Below are 25678 nucleotides of genomic sequence, written 5' to 3' on the forward strand. Positions count from 1 at the left end.
AAAATGAAGTAGAGAACATTAGTACCAATTTATCACTAATAAATACATTTTATTTATTTACAGAAATAAAAAGGATTATAAAGGAATACTATGAACTATGTATGCCAACAAATTAGATAACTTAAATGGACAAATTCCATTCCTAGAAAGTCGTAAACCACTGAAAATGACTCAAGAAGTAATAGACAATCTGAATGGACTGAGAGCAAATGAAGAGTTTGAGCTAGTAATAAAAAAAAACTACCTACAAAGTAAGTCCAGGCCCAGACATCTTCACCCCTGAATTCTACCGAACATTTATTTTTTTTTAAAGATTTTATTTTTATTTATTCAACAGAGATAGAGACAGCCAGCGAGAGAGGGAACACAAGCAGGGGGAGTGGGAGAGGAAGAAGCAGGCTCATAGCGGAGGAGCCTGACATGGGGCTCGATTCCATAACGCCAGGATCATGCCCTGAGCCGAAGGCAGACGCTTAACCGCTGTGCCACCCAGGCACCCCATCTACCGAACATTTAAAGAATTAAAACTGATTTTTTATAAGTTCTTCTAAAAAATAAAGAGAAGGGAACACTTGTCAATTCATTTTATGAGGCCAGTGTTACCCTGATAATAAAACCCAACAAATACATCACAAGAAAATTACAGACTGAGATCTCTTATGAATATGGACACAAAAAGCCTGAACAAAATACCAGCAAACTAACATCTAAATATAACATATTATACACCTTCACCAAGTGAGATTTATCCCACAAATATAAGGTCGGTTCAATATCCAAAAATCAATCAATATTAAAACACAAAACTCACTTTATCATCTCAAAAGGCACAGAAAAAGCATTTAACAAAATCCAACCCCTCCTTCCCCCCCTTTCTTGATAAACACACTCAACAAACTAAGAATAAAGGGAAACACCTTCAATCTGATAAAGGGATCTATGAAAAACCCACAGCTAAAACCATACTCAGTGTTTAAAGACAAAATGTCAGGGGCACCTGGATGGCTCAGCTGGTTCTGCCTTCGGCTCAGGTCATGATCCCAGGGTCCTGGGACTGAGCCCCGCATCAGGCTCCCTACTTGCTTTCTAGGATCTAGAAAGTTCTAAGGAATACATAAAACATTTATATTAAAACTACTAAAATAAGTTCACCATGGTTGAAGGATAAAAGGTAAATATTAAAAAGTCAATTGTATTGTTACACACTTGCAAATAACAGTTCATAGATTGGAAGACTAAACATTATTTAAAAGGCAACAATTCCCAAAATGATCACAGATTCAACACAATCCCTACCAGAATCCTAGCTGATTTCTTTGTAGAAATTGCCAAGCTGACGCCAAAATTCATGTGGAATTTTAAGGGAACCAGAATAGCCAACACAATTCTGAAAAATAACACAAAGTCGGAAAACTCACACTTCCCAATTTCAAATCTTACTACAAAGCTATTTATCAAGACATTGTGGCACTGACACAGGGAAAGACATATAGATCAGTGGAACAGAACTGAGAGCCCAGAAATAAATCATGCATCTATGGTCAACTGATTTTCAATAAGGGTGCCAAGCCCATTTAATGAAGAAAGAAGTCTTTTTAACAAATGGTGCTGTATCATAACTGGATAACCACATGGAAAAGAATTAAGTTGGACCCTTATATACAAAATTATATACACTATATACAAAATTTAACTCAAAATGAATCAAAGACCTAAAAGTAAAACTAAAAGTATAAAACCTTAGAAGAAAACACAGGGATAAATCTTCATGACCTTGGATTTGGCAAAAGGTTGTTAGAACATGAGCAACAAAAGAAAAAAGAGACTTCATCAAAATTACAAACTTTTCCACTTTAAAGGATATCATCAAGAAAGTGAAAAGACAACCCACGCAATGGAGAATATGTTTGAAAATCAAAATTTTGATAGAAAAAAATGTATCCAGAATATATAAATAACTCTTAGAACTCAATAAAAAGAGAAATAACCCAAATAAAAACCACATCAGGTTCTGAATAGATATTTCTCAAAGGAAGATGTACAATTGACCAATAAGCACACAAAAAGATGTTCAACATCATTAGTCATGAGGGAAACGCAAATCAACAGCAAAATGAGATACCAGTTGATACCACTAGAATAGGTACAATCAAAAAGTCAGGGGGCACCTGGGTGACACAGTCAGTTAAATGTCCAACTCTTGGTTTCGGCTCAGGTTGTGATCTCAGGGTCATGGGATCAAGCCCTGAGTAAGGCTCTGCGCTCAGCTTGAGATTTTCTCTCCCCCTCCCTCCGCCCTTCCTCCCCATACTTGTTCTCTCTCTCTCAAACAAACAAATAAATAAATAAATTTTAAAAAGTCAGATAATAATAAGTGTTATTGAGGTTGTTGAGAAACTGGAATCCTCATATACTGCTAGTGGGAATGTAAAATAATGGAGCAACTCTGGCAAACAGTCTGAGAGTTCCTTAAATGATTAAATTTCAAGTTATATAACCCAGTGATTCTACTCCTTGGTATATACCCAAGAGAAAAAGAAAACATATGTCCACACAAAAACTTGTATATGAATATTTATACAGAAGCATTATTTATCATAGTCAAAAGGTAGAAATGACCCAAATGTCTATTAATGGGCAAATGGATAAAATGTGGCATATACATACAATGGAATCTTATTCAGCCATTAAAATGAAAAAAATATTGATATGTGTTATAACTTATATGAACCTGAAAACATGCTGACTTAAAGGAAGCCAGTCACAAAAGTCTACATTTTATATGATTCCTTATTAATTATTGTATTAAGGGCCAGAATAGAGAAATCTATAGAGACAAAGTAGAGCAGTGGAGAGTGATGAGGGGATTAGAGGGGTGATAGCTAAGGGATAGGGTTTGTTCTTGAGGTGATGAAAACATCCTAAAATCAACTGTGTTGATGGCTGCACATACCTATGACTAGGGTAAAAACCATTGAATTGTATACTTTAAATGGGTGAACTGTATAGTACGTGCATTATATACCAATAAAGCTCTTTAGAAATGTTCTATGGGCATCTGAAAAGTTTTAAAGATTTTTTGAAGCATACATTTATACATATCTATTAGATTACCCTCATTATCTAGGGAGTTAAGATGGCGGAGGAGTAGGAGACACCGTTTTCAGCCGGTCCTCCGAGTCGAGCTGGATAGGTACCAGACCAGCCTAAACAACCACGGAACCAGCCTGAGACGCAGGAAGACGCATCTGGATCTCTACAAATGAACATCTCCAGCGCTGAGTATTGAGGTACGAAGCGGGGAGCCATGAAACTGTGCACAGATATCGGAAGATAAATCTTGTATGGGAGGGAGCCGCCTGGCTCTGGAGCCTGAAGCGGTAGCCACTTGCACGGAGAGGGGGGCTCATCGGACGGCACCGCAAAACAGGAGACTGAGACCGTGAGCCTGGTGCGCGCCACCAGGCATCTCGCGAACAACGAATCCCGGTGCGCTCACTGGATCAGACTGAGACCGGGAGATCCGGAGGCGCGCGGGGCGGCTGGCGGCTGGCGGCATTAGAAACACAAGGGACAGAGACGCGCCCGGCCCTGGAAGTGAGGGGGCTGTGGACTTCTGGGTGTGGGGCGCACATCCCGGGACGCTGCAGGGTTGAGCAGCACCAACAGTAACAGAGTTAAAGTGGCCAGAACATTAGTAGAGAACAGGCCGCAATCCCTCTGTTCTGTGACAGAGGCTGAAATTTGGCCGCTGCTGCTCTGACTCTCAGAAGAGGCACAGCAAACCGCCAGGGAAAGCCGCCAGAGAACAAAAGCCTGGAAATACCGGCTCACAGTGTGCCCATCCCCATCCTCCCTCGCAGGGGACACGGAGACTCTACCCAAACAGGGTTGCCTGAGTATTGGCGCGGCAGGCCCCTCCCCCAGAACACAGAAGGCAGGCTGAAAAATCAAGAAGCCCACAGCCCGAGGCGCCTGGGTGGCGCAGTCATTGAGCGCCTGCCTTCGGCTTAGGGCGTGATCCCGGCGTTCCGGAAAGGAGTCCCTCATCGGGCTCCTCCGCTGGGAGCCTGCTTCTTCCTCTCCCACTCCCCTGCTTCTGTTCCCTCTCTCGCTGGTTGGCTGCCACATAAATAAATAAATAAAATCTTTAAAGAAGAAGCCCACATCCCTAAGATCCCTATAAAACAAGGGGCACGGCCTGGGACCCAGTCAATAATTTGGGCTCTGGAAACCCCGCAACCTCTCTTCATCAGAATGACAAGAAGGAGAAGCCCCCCCCAGCAAAGAAAAGACAGTGATTCTGTGGCCTCTGCCACAGAAATAATGGATATGGATGTAACCAAATTATCAGAAATGGAATTCAGAGTAACGATGGTCAAAATGATGAGTAGAATTGAAAAAACTATTAACGAAAAGGTTACTGAGAATATAGAATCCCTAAGGACAGAAATGAGAGCGAATCTGACAGAAATTAAAAATTCTATGAGCCAAATGCAGGCAAAACTAGAGGCTCTGACGGCCAGGGTCGCAGAAGCAGAGGAACGGGTTAGTGAATTGGAGGATGGGTTAATAGAGGAAAAAATGAAAATAGAAGATGGTCTTAAAAAAATCCACGCCCACGAATGTAGGTTACGGGAGATTACTGACTCAATGAAACGATCCAATGTTAGAATCATCGGCATCCCCGAGGGGGTGGAGAAAAACAGAGGTCTAGAAGAGATATTTGAACAAATTGTAGCTGAAAACTTCCCTAATCTAGCAAGGGAAACAAACATTCGTGTCCAAGAGGCAGAGAGGACCCCTCCCAAGCTCAACCACGACAAACCTACGCCACGTCACGTCATAGTGCAATTCGCAAATATTAGATGCAAGGATACAGTATTGAAAGCGGCCAGGGCAAAGAAATTTCTCACGTACCAAGGCAAAAGCATCAGAATTACGTCAGACCTGTCTACACAGACCTGGAATGAGAGAAAGGGTTGGGGGAGCATATTTAAAGCTCTTTCAGAGAAAAACATGCAGCCAAGGATCCTTTATCCAGCAAGGCTGTCATTCAGAATTGATGGAGAAATAAAGACATTTCAGAATCGCCAGTCACTAACCAATTTTGTAACCACGAAACCAGCCCTACAGGAGATATTACGGGGGGTTCTATAAAAGTAAAAAGGCCCCAAGAGTGATACAGAACAGAAAGTCACAGCCAATACAAACAAAGACTTTACTGGCAACATGGCAACATTAAAATCATATCTCTCAGTAATCAGTCTTAATGTAAATGGTTTGAACCATCCCATAAAACGCCACAGGGTTGCAGATTGGATAAAAAGAAATGACCCATCCATTTGCTGTCTACAAGAGACTCATTTCGAACCCAAAGATGCATTCAGACTGAGAGTAAGGGGATGGAGTACCATCTTTCACGCAAATGGACCTCAAAAGAAAGCTGGGGTAGCAATTCTCATATCAGATAAATTGGATTTTAAACTACAGACTATAGTTAGAGATGCAGAAGGGCACTATATTATTCTTAAGGGAAGTATTCAACAAGTGGATATGACAATTATAAATATATATGCCCCCAACAGGGGAGCAGCAAGATACACAAGCCAACTCTTAACCAGAATAAAGAGACATATAAATAAAAATACATTAATAGTAGGGGACCTCAACACTCCACTCTCAGAAATAGACAGAACACCCTGGCAAAAACTAAGCAAAGAATCAAAGGCTTTGAATGCCATACTCGACGAGTTGGACCTCATAGATATATATAGAACACTACACCCCAGAACCAAAGAATACTCATTCTATTCTAATGCCCATGGAACATTCTCAAGAATAGACCATGTTCTGGGACACAAAACAGGTCTCAACCGATACCAAAAGATTGAAATTATCCCCTGCATATTCTCAGACCACAACGCTCTGAAATTGGAACTCAACCACAAGGAAAAATTTGGAAGAAACTCAAACACTTGGAGACTAAGAACCATCCTGCTCAGGAATGACTCGATAAACCAGGAAATCAAAAATCAAATTAAACAATTTATGGAGACCAATGAGAATGAAAATACAACAGTCCAAAACCTATGGGATACTGCAAAGGCAGTCCTAAGGGGGAAATACATAGCCATCCAAGCCTCACTCAAAAGAATAGAAAAATCTAAAATGCAGTTTTTATATTCTCACCTCAAGAAGCTGGAACAGCAACAGAGGGACAGGCCTAATCCACGCACGAGGAAGCAGTTGACCAAAATTAGAGCTGAAATCAATCAAGCAGAAACCAGAAGTACAGTAGAGCAGATCAACAGGACTAGAAGCTGGTTCTTTGAGAGAATCAATAAAATTGACAGACCACTGGCAAGACTTATCCAAAAGAAAAGAGAAAGGACCCAGATTATTAAAATTATGAATGAAAAAGGAGAGGTCACGACGAACACCATTGAAATTGGAAGGATTATTAGAAATTTTTATCAACAGCTATATGCCAATAAACTAAGCAATCTGGAAGAGATGGAATCCTTCCTGGAAACCTATAAACTACCAAGATTGAAACCGGAAGAAATTGATTCCTTAAACAGGCCAATTAATTATGAAGAAATTGAGTCAGTGATAAACAACCTTCCAAATAACAAAACTCCAGGCCCGGACGGTTTTCCTGGGGAATTCTACCAAACATTCAAAGAAGAAATAATACCTATTCTCCTAAAGCTATTTCAAAAAATAGAAACAGAAGGAAAGCTACCAAACTCATTCTATGAGGCCAATATTACCTTGATCCCCAAACCAGGCAAAGACCCCCTCAAAAAGGAGAATTACAGACCGATTTCCCTAATGAATATGGACGCCAAAATCCTCAACAAGATACTTGCTAATAGAATCCAACAGTACATTAAAAGGATTATCCATCACGATCAAGTGGGATTCATACCTGGGATGCAAGCGTGGTTCAATATTCGCAAATCAATCAGCGTGATACATCATATCAACAAGAAAAGACTCAGGAACCATATGATCCTCTCAATCGATGCCGAAAAAGCATTTGACAAAATACAGCATCCTTTCCTGATTAAAACCCTTCAGAGTGTAGGAATAGAAGGTACATTTCTCAATCTCATAAAAGCCATCTATGAAAAGCCTACTGCAAATATTATTCTCAATGGGGAAAAGCTGGAAGCCTTTCCCTTAAGATCAGGAACACGACAAGGATGCCCACTCTCGCCACTATTATTCAACATAGTACTAGAAGTCCTTGCAACAGCAATCAGACGACAAAAAGGGATCAAAGGTATTCAAATTGGCAAAGAAGAAGTCAAAATGTCTCTCTTTGCAGATGACATGATACTCTATATGGAAAACCCAAAAGAAGCCACTCCCAAACTATTAGAAGTTATAGAGCAATTCAGTAACGTGGCAGGATACAAAATAAATGCTCAGAAATCAGTTGCATTTCTATACACGAATAACGAGACCGAAGAAAGAGAAATTAGGGAATCCATCCCATTTACAATAGCACCAAAAACCATACGTTACCTTGGAATTAACTTAACCAGAGACGTAAAGGACCTATATTCTAGAAACTATAAATCACTCTTGAAAGACATTGAGGAAGACATAAAAAGATGGAAAGATATTCCATGCTCATGAATCGGAAGAATTAACATAGTTAAAATGTCCATGCTACCCAGAGCAATCTACACTTTCAATGCTATCCCGATCAAAATACCAAGGACATTTTTCAAAGAACTGGAACAAACAGTCCTTAAATTTGTATGGAAACAGAAAAGGCCCCGAATCTCCAAGGAACTGTTGAAAAGGAAAAACAAAGCTGGGGGCATCACAATGCCGGATTTCGAGCTGTACTACAAAGCTGTGATCACAAAGACAGCATGGTACTGGCACAAAAACAGACACATAGACCAATGGAACAGAATAGAGAGCCCAGAAATGGACCCTCGGCTCTTTGGGCAACTAATATTTGATAAAGCAGGAAAAAACATCCGGTGGGAAAAAGACAGTCTCTTCAATAAATGGTGCTGGGAAAATTGGACAGCTACATGCAAGAGAATGAAACTTGACCACTATCTCACACCATACACAAAAATAAACTCCAAATGGATGAAAGACCTCGATGTGAGACAGGAATCCATCAAAATTCTAGAGGAGAACATAGGCAGCAACCTCTACGACATCGGCCAAAGCAACCTTTTTCATGACACATCCCCAAAGGCAAGAGAAACAAAAGATAAAATGAATTTATGGGACTTCATCAAGATTAAAAGTTTCTGCACAGCCAAGGAAACAGTCAGAAAAACTAAGAGGCAGCCCACGGAATGGGAGAATATATTTGCAAATGACACTACAGATAAAGGACTGGTATCCAAGATCTACAAAGAACTTCTCAAACTCAATACACGAGAAACAAATAAACAAATCAAAAAATGGGCAGAAGATATGAACAGACACTTTTCCAATGAAGACATACAAATGGCTAACAGACACATGAAAAAATGTTCAAAATCATTAGCCATCAAGGAAATTCAAATCAAAACCACACTGAGATACCACCTTACGCCAGTTAGAATGGCAAAAATAGACAAGGCAAGAAACAACAATTGTTGGAGAGGATGTGGAGAAAGGGGATCCCTCCTACATTGTTGGTGGGAATGCAAGTTGGTACAGCCACTCTGGAAAACAGTGTGGAGGTCCCTTAAAAAGTTAAAAATTGAGCTACCCTATGATCCAGCCATTGCACTACTGGGTGTTTACCCCAAAGATACAGACGTAGTGAAGAGAAGGGCCATATGCGCCCCAATGTTCATAGCAGCAATGTCCACAATAGCTAAATCGTGGAAGGAGCCGAGATGCCCTTCAACAGATGACTGGATTAAGAAGTTGTGGTCCATATATACAATGGAATATTACTCAGCTATCAGAAAGAACGAGTTCTCAACATTTGCTACAACATGGACAGCACTGGAGGAGATAATGCTAAGTGAAATAAGTCAAGCAGAGAAAGACAACTATCATATGATTTCTCTCATCTATGGAACATAAGAACTAGGATGATCGGTAGGGGAAGAAAGGGATAAAGAAAGGGGGGGGTAATCAGAAGGGGGAATGAAACATGAGAGACTATGGACTATGAGAAACAAACTGAGGACTTCAGAGGGGAGGAGGGTGGGGGAATGGGATAGACCGGTGATGGGTGGTAAGGAGGGCACGTATTGCATGGTGCACTGGGTGTTATACACAACTAATGAATCATCGAGCCTTACATCGGAAACCGGGGATGTACTGTATGGTGACTAACATAATATAATAAAAAATCATTAAAAAAAAAAAAAAAAAAAAAGATTACCCTCATTATTTGCATTATTCCCAGATGTATTTTTAACTATGCTTTTTTTTTTTTTTTTAAGATTTTATTTATTTATTCGACAGAGATAGAGACAGCCAGCGAGAGAGGGAACACAAGCAGGGGGAGTGGGAGAGGAAGAAGCAGGCTCACAGCGGAGGAGCCTGATGTGGGGCTCGATCCCAGAACGCCGGGATCACGCCCTGAACCGAAGGCAGACGCTTAACCGCTGTGCCACCCAGGCGCCCCTTAACTATGCTTTTTATAAAAAATTTCATTTCTATGATCTCTCACGAGGTAAGCATGGGTAATCAACCTCTCTACTATTATTCTGTATTGTCCATTTCTCCTTGAGGGTTCTCTAGAGTTTTGTTAGTTTACGGTCTGTTCTGCATTCCTCCCATCTCCAACCAAAGTTCCCTCTCCCCACTTAAGAATGTTTTCATTTTCATTTTATATATATTTTTATGCTAATTCATGGTTGAAGATGTACGTGTTATAGCCTGATTGTGCATTGCAAATCAGTATAAAAATATTCCTCCTTGATTCCTGCAACACTTTGGGTGCTTCCAAATATTATGTTTCCAAATTTCTTTTTGATATGTCTCTAGTTTTCCTTTTACTTGCACCCGTTCTGAGTCACTTTGCTTTTAATGTGTCTGCTATATAGCATGGAACTGAGTTTGTTTTTTAACCTGAGTTTTTTTTAATTAATGAATTTATCCCATAAATATATATAGTGTTGTTTTGTTTTTCCTTTCTTTTTTTTTTTTTTTAAAGATTTATTTATTTGACAGCGAGAGATGGAACACAAGCAGGGGGAGTGGGAGTGGAAGAAGCAGGCTCCCAGCGGAGGAGCCTGATGTGGGGCTCGATCCCACAATGCCAGGATCACGCCCTGAGCCGAAGGCAGACGCTTAACGACTGAGCCACCCAGGCGCCCCTGTTTTTTTTTTCTAATAGGCCCCACACCCAGCACGGAGCCCAGTGTGGGGCTCAAATTTTCAACTGTGAGATCAAGACCTGAGCTAAGATGAAAGGTCAGAGGCTTAACTGACAGCACCGTCCAGGGGCCCCAATGTTTATATGTTCTCCATTCTCTGTTTTATGGTATTTTTTCCTTTTCAGATTTTATTTATTTATTTGAGAGAGAGGGGGGGGTAGCATGAGCAGAGGGAGAGGAAGAGGGAGCAGACTCACCCCTGAACAGGGAGACGGATGTGAGGCTTGATCCCAGTACACCAGGATCAGGACCTGAGCCAAAGGCAGACACTTATCTGACTGAGCCACCCAGGTGCCCGGTATTTTTTCTTTTGTTACAGATTTTCTTTTTTCTTTTTCCTTCCCCTTACTCTGTTACTCCTACCATTTTTCTAAATATTGTAGACATTTTATAGTTTTAATTCTTTTAGAAATAACTTTCATAATTTTAAATACTATAACTTACACATGTATTTTTCTTTTTTTCTCTCTCTCTTTTTTTAAGATTTTATTTATTTATTTGACAGAGAGAGAGACAGCCAGTGAGAGAGGGAACACAAGCAGGGGGAGTGGGAGAGGAAGAAGCAGGCTCCCAGCGGAGGAGACTGATGCGGGACTTGATCCCAAAACGCCGGGATCACGCCCTGAGCCAAAGGCAGACGCTTAACGACTGAGCCACCCAGGCGCCCCTACACGTGTATTTCTTGACTTATCAACCTAAAGGATGAAAATAGCTCACTTACACTTCTTTTAGCCTGCCTTTCTTCTGCCTGTCTCCTTGCTGATTTTTCTTTTTGTTTTTTTTGCCTTGCCTTTTCTGTGTGGATGCCTGTATAATGTACTCTTTTTCTTTGAAGTTCAGTACTATCACCAACATATGTCTGGGTGTTGATTATTACATACAGATTTTTCCTTAGGACTGGGGTAGGTCCTTTTAAACTGCAGATTCGGTTTTCCTTATACATCTTATTTTTTGTTACCTTCTTTAGAGATACTAACAGTTACCACTGTGTTAAGATTTCTACTGTCATTCCTCAAATTATTTTTTCTAATTGCTTTCATCTCCTTCTTCTGTTAAAATTCTTTTCCTTCAATTTGTTCTCTGATCCCCTGAATCTCTTTACCTCTTGTTATTATCTAAACTTTATTTAACACAGCTCATGTCTTCTATAATTATTCATAGTGTAAAACATTAAGGAAAAAATTTCTTGTCTTCTAGAATATGCTTTTACAGATTGTAGTTCCATCTTTCTTCTCCAAGCTATGTCTCCTACACTACCCATTGCAGAGTTGCAGTTTTTTCATCTTATACATTTTTTTTTATTGTGGTACAAAACATAACATTAAATTTACCAACTTAACTATTTTTAAGTATACGGNTCAGCAGTGCTAAGTATATTCACATTGCTGTGCCACAGAACTCTAGAACATCTTCATCTTGCAACATTAAACACCATACCCACTAAACACCAATTCTCCCTCCACCCCCTCTACCAGCCCTGGGCAAATACTTTTCTATATTATGTTTCTAGAATTCTGACTACTTTAGATACTTACATATATGTGAAATATACAGTATTGTCCTTTTGTGACTGGCTTATTTCAACTTAGCACAACGTCTGTGAGTTCGTCTATGTTACAGCATGTGACAGGATTGCCTTCATTTTTAAGGTTACATTCTATTGGATGTATGTACCACATTTTCTTTATCATCTGTTGAACATCTGGGTTGTTTCCATAACTTGATTAATTGTAAATAATGCTGTGATGAACTTAAGTATGCAGATATCTCTGAGATGTTGCTTTGAATTATTTTGGATATACACCCAGAAGTAGGATTGCTGAATCGTGGTAATTCTATTTCTAATTCTTTGAGGAACCTTGATCCTGTTTTCCATAATAGCTGCAACATTTTATATTCACACCAACAGTGCACAAGGGTTCCAATTCCTCTGCATTGCTGGGACAATTACTTTCTGTTCTTTTTGTCCACATCCTAATGGGTATGGAGTTGTATCTCATTGTGGTTTGTGATTTGCATTCCTCTGATGATTAGTGATTTCAAGCATCTTTTCATATGCTTGTTGGCTAGTCATATATCTTCTTAGGAATCCTAACTGTCTATTCAAGTCCTTTGCCCATTTTTAAATTGGGTTTCTTTGTTGTTGAATTATAGAAGTTGCGTGTATAATCTGGATATTAACCAATTACCATGATTTCCAAATATTTTCTCCCCATTTCCAAGGTGCCTTTTCACCCTGTTGTGTCCTTTAATGCAATTTTTAATTCCTAGTAGTATAATGGATTTATTTTTGCTTTTGTTGTCTATGCTTCTGGTGTCAAATCCAAGAAATCCTTGACAAATCAAATGTCATGAAGCTTTTCCCTTTTCTTCTAGAAGTTTTTAAATTAATTTAGCTCTTTTATTTGGATCTTTGATCCGACTTTGAGTTAATTTTTGTATATAGTAAAAAGTAAGGGTTCAACTTCATTCCTTTGCATGTGGATACCAGTTTTCTAACACCATTTGTTGAAGTGTTCTTTCTGCAGTGTGTAGTCTTGGCACCCTGTGGAAAATCATTTATCTTATATATTAGCTTATCTATTGATCCTGATGTGAGCAGCTGCACCCAGACTGTTTTCAAAATACAATATGGACAGATCAGCTCTTTGACTTCTTTCTTTCCTTATCTAGGTATGTTCTATCTTCCTCTAAGAGGAAGTTTGACAGCTAGGTAGTAATGACTTATGTTCTATATCTTCTTTTATGTTAGAAATAGGGGGCCATGGTTAAACATGGCCTTTTACTTGGCTTTTACTATTATTTTTTAAAAGTTTGTATTGAGGCTCTTTCTGTCTTTATCACAGTCTTCTGGAACGCCTTCAGATTTTAGGTTTCCCCGTTTCAGTACTGAGACATGATACTTCTATTATTATCAGCCTTCAGTATTTATTTGTAATACTGTTTCTAAATTCACAGTATCTTCTCAGAGGTAACAATTATTTTACATAATGAAGTGATTTGCATGAAAAAGCAAAAAAAAAAAAGAAGAAAAAGAAAAACTGATGTCTATTTAAATTGTGAGGCAATGTTATCATCAGAATAAAATGGGGAGTGCCTGGGTGGCTCAGTTAGTTGAGCATCTTGATTTTGGCTTGGGTCATGATTTCAGGGTCCTGGGATTGAGCCCCACATTGGGCTCCGCGCTCAGTGGGGAATCTGCTTGAGGAGTCTCTCTCTCCCTCTGCCCCTCCCCCAGTTCCCACTCTGTCTCAAATAAATAAATAAATATTTTATTTATTTATTTATTTATTTATTTATTTATTTTCAGCCAGCAAAATCTAGTTTATTTGGGAATAGCAAAAGAATTGCAATTCAGGACAAGCAAACTATGGCAAACCATAGGCAACTCGAGAGAACAAAGGAGGAAAGTGTCCATTAATAGAGAAAAGGAAGAATTTGGAGGGGTTATTTTTTTTAATAATTTTTTTATTGTGTTATGTGAGTCACCATACAGTATATCCTTAGTTTTTGATGTAGTGTTCCATGATTCATTATTTGCGTATAATACCCAGTGCACCATGTAATATGTGCCCTCCTTAATACCCATCACCGGCCTATCCCAATCCCCCACCCCCCTCCCCTCTGAAACCCTCGGTTCATTTCCCAGAGTCCACAGTCTCTCATGGTTCAATAAATAAATCTTAAAAAAAAAAAAAGAATAAAATGGAAACACACAGACAAAGGCCTTGTCTCTCTCTCACTCCTCTCGTACTCCCCTCCCCACCCCCCTGCCCCAATTCCATTACCTGCAATATCTATCTGCAAGGATTCTTTTTCTTTTGTCCAGGCTTCCTTAGGAACTGTCCTCTTACTATGGATCTCCTCTTTCTGTTTAATGGCTTTAGTGTCTGGCAGACTTTCAATCTTTATGTCCTGTGGTACAGCTGAGTCCTCTGCAGCAGCACGACCACCGGAACCTAAGAGAGGTAAATTAACACAGTATCCAGACAAGAAGTTGACAAAAAATATTTTAAAATACCTCTCAAGCATCTAATATGTGAAAGGCACTGCTACTGGTATTGAAGAAAAAAACATAAAAAGACCATTTAGAAATGTGTTTAGAAACTATTAACTCAAATTGGAGTTTAAAAATATACAAAAACATGGGGTGTCTGGGTGGCTCAGTCGGTTAACCATCCAACTCTTTATTTCGGCTCAGGTCATGATCTCAGGGTCGTGGGACTGAGCCCCGCATCAGGCTTCATGCCTGATGACTCCAGCAGGGGAGTCTGCTTAAAGAGTCTCTCCCTCTGCCCCTCCCCCAGTCTCATGTGCATGCTCTCTCTCTCTCCAAAATAAATTTAAAAAAATATACAAAAACAGATGTCATACAAAATAAAAGAATTACCGCATAAGAGAAAGAAGTATAGGTACTGAAAAAGGGAGAAACTACTTCTAGCTAGGAGGATCATGAAAGAATTCTAGAGTAACAACTGATTTGGGTGTTAGAAGATAGCTAACCTGGGATACACATTGAGACAGAAAGGGAAAGGCATTTTAGGCAAAGGTAACTACATATGAAAATAAGAAAGTCAGGAAAGCAACTGAACATCTAAGAAATAGAGCAAGTATATTATGGTTTATTTGAGTATAGAATTTATAAGGAAAAGAGTTGCCTAAAAAGTTGTTTGGGAGCTGATTTTACTATTCTGAAAGCCTGTACTAAAAGAGTTTAGATTTTATTCTTAAGGGCAATGAAAACTTTCTGATTATGAGATTAACAGGATCTGTTACTAAAACGGTCATTTAGCAACAGCAAAAAGGGGGGTAAGATTTTGAACTGTTGCCTAGAATACAACATAACTTATGAAAACAAGCAATACACAAAAAAAGAGAGGTGGCTAATTATGCTCCAAAATGTTTCTATTTATAATATTGGCAGAGACTACCAGCTGTCCTCTGAAATCCATTTTCCTTTCCTCTAAAATAAAACCTTGACAATAGAGTGGACAGGCTGAGGGGATCCCGTGTCCTTCAAATTCCTCCCAGTGAGTTCCTTCATGAGCACAAAAGCTCGTTTCCAGCCATTGACTACTTCAGATTCTGAAGCAGAAGCAATTACAGGCAACCAGTGTCCTTAGTCCTATCCCTAGGTCACTGAATAATACCCCAAAGAGCAGCCCTAGCCATCAGCCCTTGGAAATAATTCTGAAAAAGGAACTCATGTCAAAACAGTAAAATGAAGAATAAAACACACACACACACACACACACAACCCCCCCAAAACAATGGACTTAGGAAGATTTTGATTTGGTCGCCTGCTGGGTAAAATAAATTTTGATAATGTTTATTTGCGGAGAGAAAAACAAAGCAAGTGTATCTTAGCTCTTAAAGTATTACTTAAAGCTCAACTGGAGAAAGTAAGAGGTAAGCATCAGCTGAGAAAAGCAGAAATCCAATCCCACCTTAGACATCCAAATATTTTCAGATTGTATGGCTACTTCTATGATGCTACTAGTTGACCTAATTCTAAAATATGTACCCCTTGGACCTGTCTATGGAGAACTTCACAGAATGTTAGTCTGATGAGCAAAGGACTACTACTCTTCTGTAACAGGACTGGCAGATGCCCTGTCTTACCATCATTCAAAGAGAGTTATTCATGGAGACATTATGCCAGAGAACCCGTTTCTTGAATCGACTAGAAAACTTAAGCTCACAGATTTTGTGTAGTCGGTATATGCCCTCATCCTCCAGAACCACCCACTTATTGCAGCATCCTGGACCACTTACCCCCTGAGACGAATAAGGGCCGAATGCATGCCCTTTAAGGGTGAATCTCTGGAGCCTTGGAGTTCTTTGCTATAAATAAGTTGGGAAGCCTCCTTTTGAGGCAAGTACATACCAAGAGATCTATAAAAAATATCCTAGGTTGAATTCCTATTCCCTGGCTTTGCATAAGAGGGAGCCAGGGACTTCTTTTCAAGACAGCTGAAGCATAACCCTAGCCAAAGGCTGACTCTCAAACAGTGTCCCAACACCCCTGGATCACAGCAAATTCATCAAAACTATTTAGATTCAACTTTGAATCTTTCAATCTTAAGAACCTGGTAAGGAGGGGCGCCTGGCTGGCTCAGTCGGTAGAGCATGCGATTCTTGATCTCAGGGTTCTAAGTTCCAGCTGCACACTGGGTATAGAGATGACTTAAAAAAATAAAATCTTAAAAAAAAAAAAAAAAAAAAAAAAGAACCTTGCAGGGAGAGAAATCCCTGAGCCAGGGCTGCTGTATAATCTGTCAGGAACAGGCTACTGACATTTATCTTACTGCTGCCTGCCTGCAATCTAGAGCACTACAGGGTTGGGTTTTTTGTTTTGTTTTGTTTTACTGAGCAGGCAGTACTTTGGTCTCCCCACTCAGAAAGCTTCACTTCAGTAAACATGATACTCTGAAATGAAAGAAGGCACAAGACTCCTGCTAACTTCATTGGTTTCATAATCTGGAGACGAGACTCAATTGTAGGCACCACACAGCCTGTTCTGAGTAAGGTGTCCTTGTGGAAGATGAAGCCGGGGTCTGACTGCGGGAAAGTGACCACTTTGCTCCAACTTGATCAGTTAAAGGGCCATGCAGTAACTTTCCAAATAACTAAGGGTATGTGTTACCTACTGGGTGGCCAAGCCTGGTAAAGCTGTCAGAATGAATATGGATGTGATTCTTTCACATGAGAAAATGAAGATTTTTGTATTTAAAAAAAATAAAATAAAACCTTGACTTTACTGGGCAAATGGTTACCAGAATAAAGATGATATTTCCCAGCCTCCTGGCAACACAGCTTGGTATGGATGTGTGACTAACTCTGGCCAATAGGATGGAAGGGGAATGGTACATGTAACTTTTGAGAAGTATTTAAAGAAGGAATATACTTTTTTCTTTCCCTTTTTTCCCTTCCGCTGGCTGGAATACAGGCCAGATGGCTACTGCATGAGAATGGAAGCTAAAAATGTTGGAGCAACAGGAGAGAAACAGCTTTGTTCCTTGATACACTGGAGCCCATATCTGGATTTTTACAAGAAAGTGAAATAATTTCCTGTCTTAAGTCAATGTTACTTTGTCTTTGTTTTCATCTCTCAGAGCCAAAACAAATCCTAACTTTAACATGCTATTATGGTCATTTTTTAATCAGCATAATCCCATTGAAGTAAATTAACTGGATAGGTACTTAAGAAGTAAACAAGCTGAATTCTTAGAGAAAAAGGTTTATGTACTACAATAGTATTAAAGAGTGAGCATCTTGTGGAACTGAATTTTCTTATCAGTAAAGTTTCTTTTATCAGTAAAGTCCATTATATGAATTTCCGGCAATGAGATTAACTTGTGTACTATAGTCACAAAGTTGTCCAGCAATGTCTTAAAGAGCTTTTAAAATGTTAATTTTACCTGCCAATCTATGCCAAAAAATTGTATCTAATATGCTATTTCACATATGAGCAAGACAAAGGCTGAAGACAGTAAGGGAACAGAGAATACTTTTCTGCCTACATTCATTTTAGAAGGCCAGAAGAAAATAATACACAGATAATTCAGTTCAGTTACCTTCAGTTGTTTTCTGCAAGGATTCTTTTTCTTCAGGTTGGGCAGCCTTAGTCACTGCCTTTTTATTATAGATCTCCTTTTTCTGGTTTTTATCTGAGATGTCTTCATCCCCAATGAGGGAAACTTGAACTTGGGCATCTGGAATAATGATTATCATGTAATTCCACAGAGAAGGAAAAGAATAAACACAATAGGCAAGTAACCCCCCCAAAGTCTAAACAAAACCCCAAACCTCTTTATATATTAAGAAAAAAAAGCATCTCCTAGGCCCCATCACACCTTTTAAGTTGTGACAATTATGGTGGGTTTACAACATACAACATGAATTGGAAAGCTTTTCCTATTTTTCTGTGTACAACGATGGTTTAAATAAAATACCACTTTATTTTTTAAACATTTTTTTTAAAGATTTTTATTTATTTATTCGACAGAGATAGAGACAGCCAGCGAGAGAGGGAACACAAGCAGGGGGAGTGGGAGAGGAAGAAGCAGGCTCATAGCGTAGGAGCCTGATGTGGGGCTCGATCCCAGAACACTGGGATCACGCCCTGAGCTGAAGGCAGACGCTTAACCGCTGTGCCACCCAGGCACCCCTATTTTTTAAACATTTTTTAAATTTAAATTCAATTAATTAACATTTAATGTATTATTGGTTTCAGAGGTACAGGCCTGTGATTCACCTGTCATATAATAACCAGTGCTCATTACATCATGTGCCTTCCTTAATGCCCATCACCCAGTTACCCCATCCCCCCACCCCCTTTCCCTCCAGCAACCCTCAGTTTGTTTCCTATGATTAAGCGTCTATTATGGTTTGTCTCCCTCTCTGGTTTCGTCTTGTTTTATTTTTTCCTCTCTTCCCCTATGATCCTCTGTTTTGTTTCTGAAATTCCACATATGAGTGAGATCATACAATCACTGTCTTTCTGTGATTGACTTATTTTGCTTAGCATAATACCCTCTAGTTCCATCCACGTTGCTGCAAATGGCAAGATTTCATTTTTTTGATGACTGAGTGATATTCCATTGTGTATATATATCACCTCTTCTTTACCCATTCATCTGTCGATGGACATGTGGGCTCTTTCCATAATTCAGCTATTGTGGACATTGCTGGTATAAACATGGGGGTGCAGGTGCCCCTTCAGATCACTACATTTGTATCTTTGGGGTAAATACCCAATAGTAAAATTGCTGGGTCATAGGGTAGCTCTACTTTCAATTTTTTTTTTTTTTTGACAGAAAGAAAAACAGCCAGTGAGAGAGGGAACACAAGCAGGGGGAGTGGGAGAGGAAGAAGCAGGCCCCCAGTGGAGAAGCCCGATGCAGGGCTTGATCCCAGGACTCTGGGATCACGCCCTGAGCCGAAGGCAGACGCTTAACAACTGAGTCACCCAGGCGCCTCGACATTCAACTTTTGAGGAACCTCCATACTGTCTTCCAGACTGGCTGCACCAGCTTGCATTCCCACCAATAGTGTAAGAGGGTTCCCCTTTCTCCACATCCTCGCCAACATGTGTCATTTCCTGACTTGTTAATTTTAGCCTAAAATACCACTTTAAATGAAATCTGTTCTTCAGTGGTTTGACACAAGTTAAAAAAAAAAATCAATGTCTTTTTCAAAGTATAAAAGTGGATATGAACAACTCTTTTCAGTTCTTTGGTTTATTCAAAGTTTTTGTCACTTATTGAGACAATTTGGTATTTCATATCATCCTAGAAAAGCATCTGTGCCATCTAGATTTTATATATAATATTCTTATCATTTTTAAAAATCTCCTGAAATTATATCCTTTTAAAATTGCTTAGTATTTTCTACTTTCTTTCTGTTTTTCTTGGTCATACTTGCTAGAGATTTATCTAACCTTATTGTTTTTTTTAAATCAGCTCTTTTCTTTCTTATTATATGAGAAAACAAGTGTAAAATAATATTATTAAATATATTAAAAATCACCAATAAAACAACTAGGATAACAGTTAATAGTGGTTATGTTTTTACAATGCGTCGAAAAGAGGTTCAGCTCATCACTAAGTATGAATATTTTTCAAAAAAGAAATCAGAAAAGCAACAGAGATTACTAAAGACATAACATAATGTGTCTACCAAAGAGCTTAAGAAATAGAACATTACAGATATGATTCCCTATGTAAAGCCTCAGAGATGCCATTCTCTTTTTAATAGCAACATTTATGCTGAATTTAGAGTTTATCAATTTCAAGGATGTTTCTGAATTTTTTTACTTTATTGCATGTATTATCAGCAATATGTACCCAGACTGGAACGTAGAGCTATCCTATGTTTAAAAATTGCCTTGGGATCAGCAGCACCTATTCAACTAATAGCTATGCACAGGAATAAAAACAGTAAATGGAATAAAGCAACACAGGCAATTAGACATGTAGAATTTTCAGTTTCCATTTAATAAATACAACCATGTATCAACTGGGGAAGTACAATGTCAGGGATGCAGAGGAAAAAAATCAAGCAGGTCTCTAAAGATTAAAAAGTTTCATAAAACAGTGGGGCCTATATCTGGGGATAGGGTTGAAAATTCAAATACCCATAGTGACCAGACAGATAAGGTGGAATGAAGCAGACCAGCTCTGAGAAGTGTGGGGACTTGAAGCAAACACAAGAATGCATATCTTCTCTGCAGGGAACAGCCATGCACCAGGGGCAGGTGATTATTGCCATGGGGGAATGCAAGCTGAGTGCAACCAGATACTCTGATTTTTTCAAGGGAAGCCCAAAATCTTATTTTTCAATGTTGGCAGCAAAATGAAAAGAAAATTAATTAATTAATTAATTTTTAAAAGATTTTATTTATTTATTTGACAGAGAGAGAGACAGCCAGCGAGAGAGAGAACACAAGCAGGGGGAGTGAGAGAGGAAGAAGCAGGCTCCTAGCCGAGGAGCCTGATGCGGGGCTCGATCCCAGAACGCTGGGATCACACCCTGAGCCTAAAGCAGACGTTTAATGACTGTGCCACCCAGGAGCCCCAAAATGAAAAGAAAATTTAAAACATCAGGTGAGCCATATACTTTCTTGCAAAATCCAATCTATGAAAATATTAGTTTGTACGATCAGATAAATTCATGAAGCAAATTTAATCAAGATTTTCTATGGATTTGTTTCTAAAATATACCTGATTAGATATTATTTCACTTCAAAAATTACAGTATATTTTATTTCCCATAGTGAAAATAAAGTTATTAGGTTTAAGAAATCTGTGAAGCATTTTAAAAGATTTCATAAATATTTTAACTTCTTGTTTACACCCAATAAAATCGCTAACAGAAAAGTTTGTATAACACCAGAAATAAGATAAAGACTGGACAGTATTCTCATTTAGGATAACCAGAAAAAAAAAAAAGGCCACAAAATATACAAAGCCAATGCATTACCTGCATTATCTTTCTGAGGGGGTTTCCCCCCCACGGGCAAGGGTGCCTTCACCACTGCCCTCTTACTGTAGATCCCCTCTTTATGTTTCATGTTATCAGTGACTGGCAGGTCATCATCCCTCGTGCCTAGTACTTCTGCCGGGAAGTCTGGAGCAATGGCATCATTGGATCCTACAGAAAAGTGGCAAAGTAGTATAATTAACACAAACGTAGATATGAAGTTGAAGAAAGACAAAAAATTTACCTCTTAAACTGCTTCTATTAAAAAGGTACTGCAATAGGAATGTTGTAATGTGATCAGAAGGCGATGTCAGTCAAATGGAAGCTGTCAGACACGTATAACAAATTGCAACAATAGACGGTGGAGAAGCAAACGACAGCAAACGACAGAAAATATATAGAGTATCAGTTCAGAAGAAAGACAATTTCCAGTTCAGGAAGTTTTTTAAAGAAAGAATACAAACTGTAACCTGGAAAATATGTAGACTTTTTGAAATATGCAGAGGAAGGAAGACAGACATTTTAGGGAGAGGTGAAGCATGAGCAAAGACAAGGAGGCACGAAAGCAAAAAGTATGTAAGAACAGCAGCCACTTTGTGGTCAGGCCAGATTACAGAATACATTAAAGAAAGCGGTGGGAAATACTAAAAAATAATTGTTTGGGGCAAAATTCAGCAGAGCATGGAATCCCAGGCTAAAGAGTGTACAAATTTTATTGTACATGAAATGTAACATCCTCAAAAAATTTTTAATAAAGGGAAAATGTAATCAGCTATGTTTTAGGAAGATTAATCCGGCAACAATACAAGACACAAAACACTGAAAGGAAAACCTTATGTGATAAAGAAATACAAGATCGGAAAGTAATTTTATTTTCTTTTAAAAAACATCTCAATATTCCTACGTCCACTGGTAAGAGAAGTTTATCCATGCCATAAAAAGAGGTGAAGTACATTTCTGAGCACCTAAAACATATATGACAATAAGAGCTGAGTATCAGTCTCATTAGTACAGTGCAAATGTAATTAAGTCATGAAGCATTTTTTAGGACAGATTGCAAGGATCCTAAGTCTGCTGGGTTATATGTACAGATTAAACTGGGCTTATTCTCAGCTGCTGTGACATCACTTTCTCTCATTTGCTCCCTACCTCTCTGGCAAATCCTTAGTATCCTTCCTTCTACCAAATCTCTCAATGCTGGAGTTCCTCCAGGGGTCAGAACTCTTTTCTCTTCCTGGGTGGACTCATCAATTACTAATGGATGGAACACTATCTATCTATATGCTGATGACCAACAAATATGTATCTCTAGCTGAGATCTTTCTTTTGAGCTTCAGATTCTAGCATTTAAGACACGACTAGTCCTTACAGCACCTTTGGAAGAAATTAGAAAAAGGTGTCCCTTTCTTAATTAAAGATATTAAGATATTATACATTATGGTACAACAACACAACTGTACATGGGGCTCATTCTCCTCACAAATACTTCCAGATACCAGAGAACACACCCCACCAGCAACAAGCACATGCATACTCTTCACCACCACCCTTTGTTCTCTAAGAGAGGTGAGTACGTCAGGTTCACAGTCAGGGGGGGAACAATAAGTCCCTGAGGGCAGTGGTGCATGAGGAAGAGAAACAAGTCAGTGGAGCTGACAGGCAACTGAAAGACAGTGTAGCCACATGCATGTGTGTATGCCAACAAGCATATGTGTACTTATTTTCAGGCATCCAAGCACAGCTGTAGGACGTGTAAGTATAGATTTTTGTTTGGGGCAAGAAGGGAGTTAACACTGCTCTGGAACTCTAACTGGAGATCTGAAAACTTCATACTCACCTGTGTATTTTCATAAAAAATAGCATATGTCCATATGATGTTAACAGTACCATCTTTTATGTGGCACCCTTGTATACAACCTTAAATGTGTAAACCAACTCTGTTTATGGTCAATAGCCTTCTGACTAACTGGTATCCTCATCCCCACGCTTCTAGCATTCCCACCTTGGCTCCCTGCCTTCCCACCTATGAAGTGGCTCTCCATCTAGCAGCCAGATAAATTTTACAAATGTAAATGAAACCACAGCTGCCTACTAGAATAAAATACAAATGTTTTAATATGATTTACAAGACACTGAATGATCTTGGGCCTACCTACCTAACCATATCTAACCACCATTCTGCTCTAACCACACTGCATTCTCATTTGTCAAGTGCATCAAGCTCTTTCCTGTTTCAGGAGCTTTGCCCATTCCGTCATTCTCTACTCTTTGCCTACCTAACCCCCTTTATCCTACAGACTTCATCTCTAAAGTTTTTTCTTTGCAAAGGCCTTTAGGAGCTCCTAAAACTAAACTGGGTACTTTTATTATTCTCGTCCAGTTCTACTTTATTTTCTTAACACTTATCATTTGTAATTAAGTACTTATTTGTGGTCTATTTGTTTACTACCTGTAACAACATTCCACATACTCCATAAACTGGGGACCATGTTTATTTTGCCTCTGTAAATGTAGCACCTAGTATAGTATCTGCCAGGAACACAGTAAGAGCTTTAATACTTTTGGGTTGAAGAAAAATATGAACATGAACTGAAAGCTTTTGTCACCTTAAGAAAAACAAAACAAAACCAAACCACCAAACTTTGGTTTTATATGTTTTGGAATGAATATATACAGGGAATGCAATGTATGTAGTTTCACATCTGGGTTTTTTTTTCCCCACTCAATTCAAGATAAATTTTTAATGGAATCTTGAGTTTAGAGTCAGCATATAAAATGAAAAACCATACAAGGTTGAAATTACCCCAGGAAGGTTCCTTAAAAAAAGCACCCAGTTGAAATTGACATCCTATCGGCTCAACAAATTCACCAGAGTGTACTTTTCCCTTTTGGCTTGCAACAAATCACTGTGCCTGCTTCTGAGCACCCGATGAAGTACCTGGCTTGTGTTTAGAGGCCATGTTGTAACAAAAAGACACTTTAACTCTAGAATCATTCTCAGGGAATCAAGATAAACTGTTTAAACTATTATAAAAGGCAAATGAGGACAGTAAACTTTGAAAAGAGAGGTTTCCCATCACCCATCTCAAATTCCATCATAATACGTTTAGAGAATATAGACTGCACACAACTCTTGCAACTTTTTTAAGATTTTATTTTTAAGGAATCTCTATACCTAATGCAGGGCTTGAACCCAGAACCCAGACATCAAGAGTTGCACGCTCCACCCACTGTGCCACCCAGGCGCCCCCAACTCCTGCACAGACATATGCTAAAAGACATATGCTTTCTCTCCTTTTTTGTTAAATATATGTAATTGAACATGCTTAAATTAAATGCATGTATGATAAAATGCCAATGTATGCTATTTACCACAGCTAAAAAATTTCACTGTAATCCATTCATTTGACTGTATGCTATCTTAATGTTTTTTTTTTTTTTTTTTTGGTTTCCTGTTCTTGTTCTTTTTTTTTTTTTTTTTTTAAGATTTTATTTATTTTTTGTCAGGGAGAGGGAGAGCGATCACACAAGCAGGGGGAGCAGCTAGCAGAGGGAGAAGCAGGCTCCCCACTGAGCAATAAGCCCGATGCAGACTTGATCCCAGGACGCTGGAATCATGACCTGAGCCGAAGGCAGACGCTTAACCCACTGACTGAGCCATCCAGGTGTCCCTCCTGTTCTTGTTCTATGCTACTTTGCTAATTTTGTACACTCAACAGTAATTTGGAAGATAGATACCAAGTTTTAAAATTCTATTAGAGAGGCGCCTGGGTGACTCAGTCGTTAAGTGTCTGCCTTCGGCTCAGGGCATGATCCTGGAGTCCTGGGATCGAGCCCCACATCAGGCTCTTCCGCTGGAAGCCTGCTTCTTCCTCTCCCACTCCCCCTGCCTGTGTTCCCTCTCTCGCTGGCTGTCTCTCTGTCAAATAAATAAATAAAAATATATTTTTTTTAAATTCTATTAGAGGGGCACTTGGGCAGCTCAGTTGGTTGGGTGACTGCCTTCAGCAAGGGTCATGATCCCGGATCCCAGGATCTAGCCCTGCATCCCGTGTCAGTCCCTGCTTGGCGGGGAGTCTGCTTCTCCCTCTGACCCTCACCTCTCTCATGCTCTCTCTCTCTCTCAAATAAATAAATAAAATCTTAAAAAAAAATTCTATTAGAGTTTTTCCAGTATTTTTTTTAGCGTTTTTTTATCGTGGTAAAATATACATACAATTTGCCATTCTAACCATTTTTAAGTATATAGTTCAGTGGCTTTAAGTACATTCACACTTACGTGCAACCATCATATCCTACATCTCCAGAATTCACACATTTTCACAAACCAA

The 25678-nt window shown here is 39.1% G+C and overlaps 1 protein-coding gene and 1 pseudogene across 1 annotated transcript in view; one reads left to right on the forward strand and one right to left on the reverse strand.

The window, feature by feature from the left end:
* Window positions 1-25678, reverse strand: part of ALMS1 (ALMS1 centrosome and basal body associated protein) — a 216998-nt gene that overhangs the window by 47636 nt on the left and 143684 nt on the right. Inside the window, exons 14-16 of the mRNA XM_008700492.2 lie at window positions 21348-21518; window positions 17942-18079; window positions 14153-14323 (exon numbers count right to left, since the gene is read on the reverse strand). Of these exons, the coding sequence (XP_008698714.2) occupies window positions 14153-14323; window positions 17942-18079; window positions 21348-21518 (480 nt within the window). The remainder of the gene's footprint in view (window positions 1-14152; window positions 14324-17941; window positions 18080-21347; window positions 21519-25678) is intronic.
* On the forward strand, window positions 15118-17215 carry LOC103671733 (annotated as a pseudogene).

This window comes from Ursus maritimus, unplaced genomic scaffold (assembly GCF_017311325.1).
Source record: "Ursus maritimus isolate PB19 unplaced genomic scaffold, ASM1731132v1 scaffold_6, whole genome shotgun sequence".
Taxonomy (NCBI): Eukaryota; Metazoa; Chordata; class Mammalia; order Carnivora; family Ursidae; genus Ursus; species Ursus maritimus.